The sequence below is a fragment of the Heptranchias perlo genome, chromosome 40, assembly GCF_035084215.1.
Source record: "Heptranchias perlo isolate sHepPer1 chromosome 40, sHepPer1.hap1, whole genome shotgun sequence".
Classification (NCBI taxonomy): domain Eukaryota; kingdom Metazoa; phylum Chordata; class Chondrichthyes; order Hexanchiformes; family Hexanchidae; genus Heptranchias; species Heptranchias perlo.
This window is the reverse complement of record NC_090364.1, coordinates 6,014,970-6,029,557: the sequence shown is the minus strand read 5'-3', so window position 1 is coordinate 6,029,557 and position 14,588 is coordinate 6,014,970. Positions and strand designations below refer to the sequence as shown.

The 14,588-nt window shown below is 43.5% G+C and overlaps 1 protein-coding gene across 4 annotated transcripts in view; it reads left to right on the top strand.

Moving 5' to 3' along the window:
* The window catches only part of LOC137305611 (epidermal growth factor receptor kinase substrate 8-like protein 1), a 59,669-nt gene extending 50,510 nt beyond the window's left edge, over nt 1-9,159 (top strand). For all 4 annotated transcript variants that reach the window (XM_067974474.1, XM_067974472.1, XM_067974473.1 and 1 more), the window contains 4 exons: nt 190-316; nt 3,653-3,833; nt 5,150-5,282; nt 6,831-9,159. In XM_067974474.1, coding sequence (XP_067830575.1) covers nt 190-316; nt 3,653-3,833; nt 5,150-5,282; nt 6,831-6,917 — 528 coding nt within the window. In that variant the 3' untranslated portion in view covers nt 6,918-9,159. The remainder of the gene's footprint in view (nt 1-189; nt 317-3,652; nt 3,834-5,149; nt 5,283-6,830) is intronic.
* The last annotated feature ends 5,429 nt before the right edge of the window (nt 9,160-14,588 follow it).

Here is a 14,588-nt window from a genome sequence, read left to right as displayed (position 1 = left end):
GCAAGTTTTTTCTTTCACAAGAGAGGGCAGAGGAACAATAAACAAAAGTGTGGGGTTAGGGTTCCAGATAAGGGGATAAAATCTCCGATTAACTCTATGTACAAACACTAACCCAGCAGGATCTTAGTCAATGTTCGAGCATGAGAGTAAGCGAGGCAGGAACATTCAGCGTCCCTCTGTGTTTTTCAGGAGAATCGACGAAGTACGAAGGGCACCCCTCCCCCCACCCTCCCGAAAAAAGTGCTCCCGCCCATCAACGCACAAGTGGCTTGGGAGCCCAGCCCTGAGAATCCAGTCGTTACTCAAAAAGAGAAAGGTGAGCAAAATACCACACCTTTACCTACACACTGTTATTGGGCAGCTCAGTCTCTCTCTCTGATAATGGGTATAACACTCCTGTATATATTATATAACGCACCGTGCATTACTGGGTATAACACTCCTGTATATATTATATAACACACTGTGCGTTACTGGGTATAACACTCCTGTATATATTATATAACACACTGTGTGTTACTGGGTATAACACTCCTGTATATATTAAATAACACACTGTGTGTTACTGGGTATAACACTCCTGTATATATTAAATAACACACTGTGTGTTACTGGGTATAACACTCCTGTATATATTATATAACACACCGTGTGTTACTGGGTATAACACTCCTGTATATATTATATAACACACCGTGTGTTACTGGGTATAACACTCCTGTATATATTATATAACACACTGTGTGTTACTGGGTATAACACTCCTGTATATATTAAATAACACACTGTGTGTTACTGGGTATAACACTCCTGTATATATTATATAACACACTGTGTGTTACTGGGTATAACACTCCTGTATATATTATATAACACACTGTGTGTTACTGGGTATAACACTCCTGTATATATTATATAACACACTGTGTGTTACTGGGTATAACACTCCTGTATATATTATATAACACACCGTGTGTTACTGGGTATAACACTCCTGTATATATTATATAACACACTGTGTGTTACTGGGTATAACACTCCTGTATATATTAAATAACACACCGTGTGTTACTGGGTATAACACTCCTGTATATATTAAATAACACACTGTGTGTTACTGGGTATAACACTCCTGTATATATTATAACACACTGTGTGTTACTGGGTATAACACTCCTGTATATATTATATAACACACTGTGTGTTACTGGGTATAACACTCCTGTATATATTAAATAACACACCGTGTGTTACTGGGTATAACACTCCTGTATATATTAAATAACACACCGTGTGTTACTGGGTATAACACTCCTGTATATATTAAATAACACACTGTGTGTTACTGGGTATAACACTCCTGTATATATTAAATAACACACTGTGTGTTACTGGGTATAACACTCCTGTATATATTAAATAACACACTGTGTGTTGCTGGGTATAACACTCCTGTATATATTAAATAACACACTGTGTGTTACTGGGTATAACACTCCTGTATATATTAAATAACACACTGTGTGTTGCTGGGTATAACACTCCTGTATATATTAAATAACACACCGTGCATTACTGGGTATAACACTCCTGTATATATTAAATAACACACTGTGTGTTGCTGGGTATAACACTCCTGTATATATTAAATAACACACTGTGTGTTACTGGGTATAACACTCCTGTATATATTATATAACACACTGTGTGTTACTGGGTATAACACTCCTGTATATATTATATAACACACCGTGTGTTACTGGGTATAACACTCCTGTATATATTATATAACACACTGTGTGTTACTGGGTATAACACTCCTGTATATATTATATAACACACTGTGTGTTACTGGGTATAACACTCCTGTATATATTATATAACACACCGTGTGTTACTGGGTATAACACTCCTGTATATATTATAACACACTGTGTGTTACTGGGTATAACACTCCTGTATATATTATATAACACACTGTGTGTTACTGGGTATAACACTCCTGTATATATTATATAACACACCGTGTGTTACTGGGTATAACACTCCTGTATATATTATAACACACTGTGTGTTACTGGGTATAACACTCCTGTATATATTAAATAACACACTGTGTGTTGCTGGGTATAACACTCCTGTATATATTAAATAACACACCGTGCATTACTGGGTATAACACTCCTGTATATATTAAATAACACACTGTGTGTTGCTGGGTATAACACTCCTGTATATATTAAATAACACACTGTGTGTTACTGGGTATAACACTCCTGTATATATTATATAACACACTGTGTGTTACTGGGTATAACACTCCTGTATATATTATATAACACACCGTGTGTTACTGGGTATAACACTCCTGTATATATTATATAACACACTGTGTGTTACTGGGTATAACACTCCTGTATATATTATATAACACACTGTGTGTTACTGGGTATAACACTCCTGTATATATTATATAACACACCGTGTGTTACTGGGTATAACACTCCTGTATATATTATAACACACTGTGTGTTACTGGGTATAACACTCCTGTATATATTATATAACACACTGTGTGTTACTGGGTATAACACTCCTGTATATATTAAATAACACACCGTGTGTTACTGGGTATAACACTCCTGTATATATTAAATAACACACTGTGTGTTACTGGGTATAACACTCCTGTATATATTAAATAACACACCGTGTGTTACTGGGTATAACACTCCTGTATATATTAAATAACACACTGTGTGTTACTGGGTATAACACTCCTGTATATATTAAATAACACACCGTGTGTTACTGGGTATAACACTCCTGTATATATTATATAACACACCGTGTGTTACTGGGTATAACACTCCTGTATATATTAAATAACACACCGTGTGTTACTGGGTATAACACTCCTGTATATATTATATAACACACTGTGTGTTACTGGGTATAACACTCCTGTATATATTAAATAACACACCGTGTGTTACTGGGTATAACACTCCTGTATATATTATATAACACACCGTGTGTTACTGGGTATAACACTCCTGTATATATTAAATAACACACCGTGTGTTACTGGGTATAACACTCCTGTATATATTATATAACACACCGTGTGTTACTGGGTATAACACTCCTGTATATATTAAATAACACACCGTGTGTTACTGGGTATAACACTCCTGTATATATTATATAACACACTGTGTGTTACTGGGTATAACACTCCTGTATATATTAAATAACACACCGTGTGTTACTGGGTATAACACTCCTGTATATATTATATAACACACTGTGTGTTACTGGGTATAACACTCCTGTATATATTAAATAACACACCGTGTGTTACTGGGTATAACACTCCTGTATATATTAAATAACACACCGTGTGTTACTGGGTATAACACTCCTGTATATATTATATAACCTGCACGCGGTGCTTACACACACACACGTACACGCGCACACAGACATACACACAAACACGTGTACACACACACGCACAGATACAAATGCAGACACACGCAGAAACACGCACAGCACTCGTTGCCCTCAAGTCTTTCTGTCCTTTTTTTAAATGGCTGCCATCCTTTGGTTGGAGACTGACAGTAACCTACGGTGCATTTTATTTCCCCAGAGCGCAATGCCCAGATTAACATAATGAATGAAGAGCTGTTACTGAGGATCGCGAGCGGACGGACCACTCACCCTAAGACCTTCCAAGTGCAGAAGACTCTTGATACCTCAGTACCTCTGAACTACGATTCTTCTCCAAGTGAGGTCAAGACTTGGCTGGAGGCCAAAGGATTTAGCCAGATGTAAGTTGGGTCACAGTCCAGCTATAGGGGTCGGCAACCCTCCAGGATTGTCCTGGAGCCTCCAGGAATTAAAGATTAATCTCTGGGGACACTGTTGCGAGCAGACACCCAGGAGAAATATCGTGGGGGCATTAAAAAATCTCAGAGTTGGGAAATAAAGGTGGTTTGACTGACCATTAAGAATCATCCAATCGGGCAACGAGGAATCTGTTTGCTTGGCGTGGGCAGGCAGGGCACCGCGAGGATGGACGTGTCGGGCGACCAATGGCAGGAGCGTAGGGGCGGGGTGCTTAGAGGCAGGAGGTCATGTGATGAAACCTCCCGGAATACGTCCAACTAGAGTTGGCAACTCGTGTCCAGCTACAATAGGAAATCCACTGTAATCCCTGGCACCAACATTGTGGGAGAGTCTGAGCCCAACTCTCCGAGGAGCTGGATTAATAAATGCAAATGTCACAAAACCTCCGGAGTAGCCTTGGGAAATACACCCTTGGCTCTATGTCCACTGATGTCAGTGCAGGCCACGGATCTGTCTCCAGTTACACCCTCTCATGCTGTTGTAAGCAGTCACCAAGCCACTAGGTTACTTAGTGCCCTTTCACCTGGGATCAAATCCAGCCCAGACTGATGGGGGAAACCTTCCTCTGTAAAACGCCCACAGGACATTTTAGCAATCTCAACCCAGCTCCTCACGGACTTGGGGTTGTTTTTATTCCTTTAAGAGGCTCCTTTTAACCTACCTCTTTGACCAAGCTTTTGGTCACCTGTCCTAATATCACCTTATTGGCTCGTTGTAAATTTTGTTCGATAATCGCTCCTGTGAAGCGCCTTGGGATGTTTTACTACATTAAAGGTGCTGTATAAATGCAAGTTGTTGATGTGTGGCATGGATGGGGGGGTTGTTATTTACCTTATTGCTCTCTACTTCCTCCCTCCCTTCTCCTCCTGTAGTCTCCTTACACCACATGCAATCCTTGGCCTACAGGTCAGGCTGTAAGGCCCATCTTTAGGCCTCTGCCAGTGCCACTCTGCAGCTGGCCTGTGCTTCATGCCTCCCCACAGGTCAGAGTTCAGGTGTGGATTCTCATCACTGCCTCTCATGCCTGCTCTACAACCAGGCAGGAAGGAAACTTTTGGGAGAGGGGGGTGAGTGGATGGGAAGTGTCCGTTTGCCCCTCTTCTCTCGCACGGGTCAAAGTGCTCAGCCACCATTGTTACAACACTCTTTTCACAGTTTGGGAGAGAACGGACAACTCCAGCTGCAGTAGATTCATTTGGATGTTAATCCCATCTCCCTCTCTCTCTCTCTCTCTCAGGACAGTGAATTCTCTCGGGATTCTGACCGGTGCTCAGCTCTTCTCTCTACAGAAAGACGAGTTGAAGTCAGTGAGTCCGGAGGAGGGAACACGGGTCTACAGCCAGATAATGGTTCAGAAATCACTGCTCGAGGTAAAAGGATATTTTTGTTGCTTTAAACAAAACCGCTGCAGGAAGGCCAATGTGTAAATGACTTCCAGAAACAGAATTGAAAGAACTTGCTTTATATCTCGCGTCCATATCTACAAATATTCCAAAGTGGGGCGGGGTGTGGGGAGGTTGCTGGTCAGCAATGGAGAGCAGGAACCCTGACTAATTCTTAACCCCCCTCCCCAAAAACATTACGGCTGGGGTTGGTGGGATGGGGGCAGGGGGGAAGGGGTAATATGGTGTTGTGTTCCCCTCCGGAAGGAACTTTAAGGTTCCCCCAGGCAGGGCAGATCTATTGTTGTCCAGACCATTATCCCGGCATGGACCCCACACACGCCATAGAGACCTCATGGCGGTGGGTGGGGGGGGGTTTCAATTCAAAACTAATCTGCGGAAACATTATTTCAGTGAACGAGAGGCCAATCTACGGAACAGGCTCCCAAGGGAGATGGCGGAAGCAGAGAGTATTGATTCATTCAAGCACAAATTGGATAGATTTCTTTCAGGAAATAACATTTTGGGATACAGTATATGAGTAATTTGAGACAGGACATGTGGTGAGTGTAACATGTTTGGGAGGAGCAGGTGACTTTGGACCTATGGTTCCCAAAGCTCTCCACCACTGGGGGTTTTCCTCACCTCATGTCTGGGTCTGTTGGAGACTCAGCGATAGAGATTGATTGCTACGATTAGTCAACAAACTCCATTACCGTTGTATCATGCGACTACCAGGATGGTTGAAGGGGAATTAGTTGGACCTTGGGTCTTTCTTCCTCTAGCAATTCCTACCTTCCTAGATGCCTTTTGAGGGCTAAGGTCGCAGGAACTCCCACAAGAGCATCCAGAAGTTGGAGTGCAAGGCCAGGCCCTACATATCCAGGTCTTGGCCTAGTCCCTGCATGTTCCAGCAGACATGATGAAATTATGGCAGGAGTCTGCCAGAACAGGGACAAATTTTTGGCCCCATAAGCAGCACAAGTACGGATATGACTCCTTTTCGCATCAAAGTAAAACCCCCCAGCTCATTAAATGGCTGGCAAGGCCACATTTATTGCCCATCCCCTAGTTGCCCTGAGAAGCGGGCCTTCTCCTTCAACCTCTGCAGTCCTTGTCCCGAAGGTGCTACCAAGATGGTAGTCAGTAGGGAATTCCAGGATATGGGCCCAGCAACAACGAAGGAACGACGGTATACGTCCCAAGACAGGTGCGTGACTTGGAATCGCCACAGCTATTCCGAGCAAATTGTTTATGGTGGTGAAAGGTTCAATTACCAACGGGCACAAGTTAAAAAGGGAAGTCAAGCAGAACGTTTTCACCCAAGGTGGGTAACAAAGTTGTGGGGTAAGTCACCAGGGAAACAGGCAGTATAAATGGATTCAAGAGACAATTAGTTGCATTTCTGAAGAGATTGGGGAATATGGTGAGAAGGTGAGCAAGTCATGTTGACCTATCAAGAGCGGATGGCCCAGTTGGGTCTAAAAGGCCTTTTCCCATTTCCTAAAAATGTTCTTGTTAACGAATTTCTTACAGGAAACTCGGAATATAACGGAGTTAGAAGCCATAATGGAAAAACAGAAGAAGAAAGTGGACTCTGAAATAAAAATGTCCACCTTGTGAGGAGGAGAGGAGGCACAACCACTCCCAGAACATGGACTATATTTTTTTCAGATAACTCTGTGGACACCTCAGCTGCCATAATTAGGTGTGCAGATGTGCAACATTAGTATTGTAGGCCTCACAGCACAAGTTACAAAAAAAATGTACATAGAAGGTATTTAGTAGATTGACTTTCAGTTCCACACAGATTGCCTTTGATAAGAATCAACCATTTTAGGGGATGAAGTTGTACAGATCTGAAATTTCTGTCATTGCGTACTCTACCATGACTGGAAAATGGCCGCCTCTCTATTGCAGTGGGATGGTCGAAGATTTAGTCAATATGGAGGCGGGACCAGCGAGCAATTTTGAACAAACGAAACCAATATTTTTCACAAACGTTCTTTCAGCAACTTGACCTGTTGTTACAAACAGACTGTGTCCTCTACAATTTTCACCAAGAGTCGAAACATCTCTCTAGAAACCTTGGCCTGTGGAGGCAGGCATCCCATCCGAGCCTGATGGAGAAGAGCTAGGTGGACATAGGTAATAAGTCTGCTGCCAGAAGGCTTTTCAAAGGCGGGGGGACGGAGGAAATCGGAAGACTGGAAACAAAGACTAAATTTATGGGTCACTTTAAAGGATTTTGATATTATAGTCAGAAATGCATTTTTATGGATGTTTGCGTGGTGGCTAACTATGTAATTATTCAATATGAAAAATATATAATGAAGGTTTGAAACAAGTGCAAAGTAGGGTTGAAGAAGATTTTGTGAAGATGACTTTGATTGTTTACAACAGCAAACTCTTTTCTCAACAGAATGCCTCCACTTTTCTTAGTTGGAGCTGGGAAGGAAGAACTTCAGTTCGCAAGGCTGAGACTTCCTCTAACATAACTCCCCCACCCCATGTAATCTCGACAAGGAAACACATCACCTCTTTAGTACACCTCCCATCATTTTAATTATTTGTCCTCGGGATGTGGGCAATACTGGCAAGGCCGTATTAATTGGCCGTCCCTAGTTGACCTGAGAGGGTGGCGATGGAACCTTCTTCTGGAACCACTGCGGTCCATGTAGAGAAGACGCTCCCGTGATAATGTTAGGTTGGAAATTCCAGGATATTGGCCCAGCGACGATGAAGGAACGGCCGATATGTGGCCAAGATCCCTCGCATCTTGATGCCTCTCAAAGCTAAATTACCATCAGCGCCGATTCTGAAGTCACCAAAGCCAATTTGTGCAGTGACCGTGGCCCGTTAGAATCTAGTCTCATTTCACCTAAAAAAAACCTTTCAAGGGGATTTTCCACGACAGCTGCTGCCAATTGCCAGGTGGATGTGGGGAAAGAGAATTGACCATTAGTGGAATGTTGCAGGAGGAATCCTCCCACTGCACATACCTACAAATCAACTCTTCCTGAGGGGCACTGGCAAAGGCCGCCAGCCTGCCCTGCGGAATGAGTATGGGGGGAAAACGAGTCACGCGCAGGCAGGAGCGGAACTGGTTCCAAAATACTTACAGGACCGCTCACATCACCAGAGAGGGCGAGGGCAGAGTTCGGTGGAGATGTTACCAAGGTTTTTTTTAACGTATTTATTACAACAACTTGCATTTATATAGCGCCTTTAACAGAATAAAATGTCCCCAAGGCAATTCATTGGAGCGATTATCAAACAGAATTTGACTCCGAGCCACATAAGGAGAGATTAGGTCAGGTGACCAAAAGCTTGGTCAAAGAGGTAGGTTATCAGGAGCATCCTAAAGGAGGAGAGCGAGGTAGGGATGCGGGGAGGTTTAGGGAGGGAATTCCAGAGCTTAGGACCTGGGCAGCTGAAGTCACAGCCGCCAACGGTGGAGCGATTAAAATCGGGGATGCGCAGTAGGCCAGAATTGGAGGAGCGCAGAGATCTATATTACAACGGCTTGTAATTATGGCAAAAATGCAATCGCTCGAACATGGGGTTCTGCCAAGAAATTCTGCAGTGAATATCAGCGGTGACGGTCTCTAATGTTAAAAGATGAACTACCTTCTCTTGCAGCTTTAACTGGTCTTCATATAGCTGACGATATGTTACGGTTTTTACCTTTCAGCGCAGGAGTCTGAGTTCACTCTGAACGAGGGCCTGAGCGATGATGAACGGATTGCAATCGGTGTACTCAAATGCTGCTATTTATTTTTCACTTTAGAACCAAGAAAGGTTGTCTGGGTGATGCATCCTTCTTTGTAAAGTCAATAAACTGTACAGTGACAGACAGTGAAAATGTGTTGCCCTTGGTTTTGTTATGCTAATTGATGTTCTACACTGCAAATGCGTTAATTTGCTTTGCGATTTCTTTATTTTTTTCTCCCCTCTGCTTGTCAACAAAAGAACAGTATCGGGACGAGGATACTCCACCGAACCATCTCACCCTTCGCTATCCACAGACGATCCAGTTACAATCTACCTTTTCATGGACAACAACAATTTGCATTTATGTAACGGCTTTTCATGTGGAAAATAAATCCCAAGGCCCTTCACAAAAGGAGAAACGGACACCAAGCCGCAGAAGGAGAGATTCGGAGGGGTGATCTCAAGCTTGGTCAGAGAAGCAGGATCTAAAGACTGGGGGGAGTCTTAAAGGAGGAGAGGGAGGTGGAGAGACTAAAGGGAGGGAATTCCAGAGCGTGGGGCCTAGGCAGCTGAAGGCATATCCTCCAATAGTTGGGTAAAGGGAGGTGGGGAATAGACTCTACCTCGCTGTGGACTCCACCGTATCATGGTCTCTACCCTCTTCCTTCAATCCAAGCCTTGAAATTATGCTCTGCGATATAACGGATGAAAGCTTAACATATTTGTATGAAATTCTTCTCCCTGCTAGTTTAATGCAGAAGTTAACCAGTTTACTTTCTACGAGATAAATTTAAAGTTAAAATAGCTGTACTCTGCTGAGGGAAAGTTGGGCATAAAGATCTTCGGTCCCTAAAGGCAATGGTTGATATTCTGAAGTGTTTATCCTTTCACAAGTCTCCATTATTCAATTCTGTCCTCCAAACAACATATCTCTCCACCCACCCACCCACGTCCTCCCAGCATCACTTGGACCATCGTGCTCAGCTGTATCTGATCATCTCAGTCTGTACCTGTCCCTGTAGCCACCAATCCTGTTCCCAGCCAGATATTTACTCAGTTCCAGTTGAAGGAAGTTCGTCATCTGAGTCTCGGCTGCTTTTGCCGGGAGTTTGTTCCCACACGTCCACTATCTGAGGAGGGGGGAAAAAAAAGTTTTCTCTAACCTCTGGTCTCAGTTGAGGCCTATTATAAGTACTGGGAAATGGAATATTTCCCAAGCCTTATTCCGTATCTTAAATAAATCTTACGGTTTTACCACATTACAGGAACACACCAATTCCAACAGGATGTCCCTCCAGTATTGTACAATTGCAGTCACAAACAGGTCTGTCCAGATGTGCAGACAGGAAGAGGGAAGAGGAGAAGGGAGAGACAGAACAGAATGAAGAGAGGGAATGGAACGCAATGGAAGGGAAGAATGAAGGAAGGATAGATTATATTTCCAGTTATTTTCAGGTTTTCCAGCTCAAAAGCTACCAGCTTTTGATGGGACAGTTTATTGGGCCTCTCCCCAGTTGGAAGAATCATGGCGGGGTCATAATGGGCAATGAAGCTACTTTAGCTTGCTGACCTTCTGGAATATTCCATTATACCACCCAGGTCCATCGGCACAACCAGTGTTGGAGAGGGAGGGGGGAGGAAATTAGAGGGAAATGCCCCCCTCAATTTTTTTTTGGCATAGATAATGTCTACCTCTGGAATTCTGTGAATTACTTGTGAGGTTCCTCCCTCCAGCCTTTATGTGAGGTTGTGCCCCTGCGTAGGTCCATTTGCTGCAATGGGGGGAGGGGGGTGGGGGAGAGGTGCATAACTGTTCTGTAAACATTCCTCGTCATTACAATAATATTTCTTGTGTCCTTCGTGACTGTTTAGACGTCCATCAACTTTCATCCTCGTTGGTTAAGTGTTTAAGCCTCTGGCCCGGGAGGCCACTGCTAAAACATAAACTGGGCGGGGGGGGTGGGTGTGTTGGTATTTGGCGCAGGGCCCAATTCCAACTGAAGGACAAGACCCACCAGAAGTCTCACCATGTTTAGCCCCCCCGCCCCCGTAGCATACTACGTCTGCATAATATAAGGGTACTTATGTAGAGTTTACAATGCTGAAACAGGCCATTCAGCCCAACTGGTCGATGGAGGTATTTATGCTCTACACGAGCCTCCTCCCTCCCCTCTTCATCTCACCCTATCAACATAACCTTCTATCCCGTTCTCCCTCATGTACTTATCTAGCTTCCCCTTAAATGCATCTATGCTATTTGCCTCAACTATTCCATGTGGCAGAAAGTTCCACGTTCTCACCACTCTCTGGATAAAGAAGTTCTTCCTGAATTCCTTATTGGATTTATTAGTGACAATCTTATATTTATGTCCCCTAGTTTTGGTCTCCCTCACAATTGAAAACATCTTCTCTACATCTACACTATCGAACCCCTTCATAATTTTAAAGACCTCTTTCAGGTCAGCCCTCAGCCTTCCTTTAAAAGAGCCCCAGCCTGATCAGTCTTTCCTTATAGGCATAAGCTTTCAGTTCCGGTATCTTGTAAATCTCTTTTGGCACCATCTCCAGTGCCTCTGTGCCCTTCTTGTAAAGTGGAAACCAGGAGATAATGCCTCCCTCCCCCCGCCCACCCCCCCGACAGTCTGGGCAGACGGCTATGGAATGCTAAAAATGGCCGGACTCCATGCCATGGCAACATTGACTTCTAAACACTTACGCACTTTGACATCACTGTTCCCAACCAATTCTCCTCATATCTCAGAGCTGGTGGATCATGGGATGCAGCTGCCAGTGATTTATTGAGAATAATAATAACACGTTAGACAAAATCTTCACTGTAGTAACAATGAGTTATTAAAGACATTGGTGATATTGTTCTGATACGTAATTTCTGATTACAGGCAAGCTGTGTTTATAAAAAATGATTAATAAACAGAAAAAAAAATCTACCTACCTCATTGGTCCCTGGTAACTATGTGAGCATTGCAACTCTCGAGTGATAAGTTGCCACGTTGGATTGGGATATTCTTAAACAGATCACTGTCTTTGAATTATATAGTCGGCAAAATTCACTTGTTCTGGTTAAATTTAAGGAGGTAACGTGCTCACACGCACGCGCGCGCGCACACACACGCATGCGCACACTCACAAATGCGAGTGCACATACATGTGTGGGCACACACATGCACACTCACATACAAATGCATGTGCACATACACATGTGCACGCGCACACACACTTGCAAATACATGTGCAAACACTTATCCAGACATACATATAACAAAAGATTGGAAGAGTTCTGTGATGGAACAGCACCCAAATGTTTATTAAAACAACACGATATTATTGCAGCGTTACTCCAAGAACACCTAGACAGCACGTGTACAGTACATGCATGACATGCGTGACATGCGTGAACAGAACAGAATGAACGCTATCAGCTACAGAACTGCAGCTACACTCCACAACTTTTAGAAAGATACAGACACTGGGTGTTGAGATACCAGCTGCCATCAGCAGGTAGAGTCGGTCCAGTGAGAGAGGTGATGCCCCCCCCTACCCCCCTCGGAGGTAGACTGGTTGAGCTGCCACTTGCCTGGTGCTGAACGGACAGCTCACTTTCTCAGTGCATTGTCTGAAACTTTCCAAAGTGGAAAATGAACCCAAAGACCAGGTTTTCTTTTAAAATCCATTTCCCATTTTTTTTTCTGTGTCTGGTGATGTGCAGACACTAATCATTGAAGTTTGTGATGAATTATCACCATGTCCTAACCTTTATTCTGCCACCTGCCCGACTTTCAGCCTCTAATAGCCAGATTCCAGAGCGTCCGTAAGTAAACGCAGTTTCAAACTGGACTTAGTGTTTTGGGAAGGCCACCAACAATCCTTCCTGGGGCTGGGAGGTGGGCGGATGGGGGTGATGGTGTGTAGAAGTCACGTCATGAGTGTACAGGACAGGCTTAATGGACCAGAGGGTCTTTTCCTGTCCTTTGCTTTCATGTGTTCATACGTCTCTTTGGGATTCATTCGGCTCCATGACGGAAGACTAGAACCAAGCCAACTCTCTGCGTCTCGGAAATCAGACACCTGAGCCGGGCAGGTCCACGGCACTCCTGGGCACTGTTCATGACTGACCGACCATGATGGTTCATTGATGAGATGCAGAGGGCAGAGCTGTCACTGGGGATTCAGAGTCTTCTCACACGGCTCCCGATAATCCGACAAGACAATGGCCCAACGGGTAGGGTGGTTGTAATTTTGAAGGCGTACCTGTGCTCTGTGTTGTTTTAGCTGGTTAAATCCCAGCAGTTTCCCTACTTCTGCCAACTTGCATCTAAGTTCTCTTTGTTTACTTAAGTGGAATTTCATAGAATTTGCAGAAGAGGTCTATGCCGGTGTTTATGCTCCACACGAGCCTCCTCTCACTCCATTAGCATATCCTTCTATTCCTTTCTCCCTCATGTACTTATCTAGCTTCCCCTTAAATGCATCTAAGCAATTCGCCTCAACTACTCCGTGTGATAGCGAGTTCCACTTTCTAACCACTCTCTCGGTGAAGACGTTTCTCCTGAAATCCTTATTTGATTTATTAGTGACTATCTTATATTTATGACCCCTAGTTTTGGCCTCCCCCACAAGTGGAAACATCTTCTCTACATCTAACCTATCAAACCCCTTCACAACTTTAAAGGACTCTATTAGGTCACCCCTCAACCTTCTCTTTTCTAGAGGAAGGAGCCCCAGCCTGTTCAGTCTTTCCTGATAGTTCTAACCTCTCAGTTCTGTTATCATCGTAGTAAATCTTTTTTGCACCTTCTCTAGTGCCTCTATATCCTTTTTTGTACTATGGAGGCCAGAATTGTGCACAGTACTCCAAATGTGGTCTAACCAAGGTTCTATATAAGTTTAACATAACTTCTCTGCTTTTCAATTCTATTCCTCTACAAATGAATTCCAGTGCTTTGTTTGCATTTTTTTAATGGAATGCTTCCCTACAGAGAGTGTCCACACCATATTAGGTAGACAGATAGTCTATTTGGGTTGATTTTGCAGTAGTTTGTTTTGAAGACTCTTGACCTGTGTCAAACATCTGGCTGACAGAAAGTCCTTGAATGGGGCTCAAACCCACAACCTTCTAACTAAGAGGTGCTAGTGCTACCCACTGAGCTAAGGCTGACACTTAAATGAGTTGACAGGACACCAAACTCCAATGTCTTCAGCCATTCCCAATATGAGTTTACAGGACACCACAAGATTGATACAGAGGAGAAAAGTCAGTTTTCCTACCTTGATTCATCCATTCAGAAAGAGTCTACAGTTCCCCTTCATTACAGCATCCAATTATTTCTTAAATGATTCCAGGGATTTCACGCTAACTACTTGACTCGGGGATCAGTTCCTTGTGTTGATCACTCTTTGTCTGAAGAAGAACACCCTGACATCAGACCTAAATTTGCCTTTTTTCCAGTTCAACCTGTGTCCCCTTGTCCTACTTTCACGGTTCAGTTTGCCGTAATGTTCCAGAATTACTTTTTCTATACTGTTGACTATGTTACAGATTCCAAAAGGTCACCTTTCAAC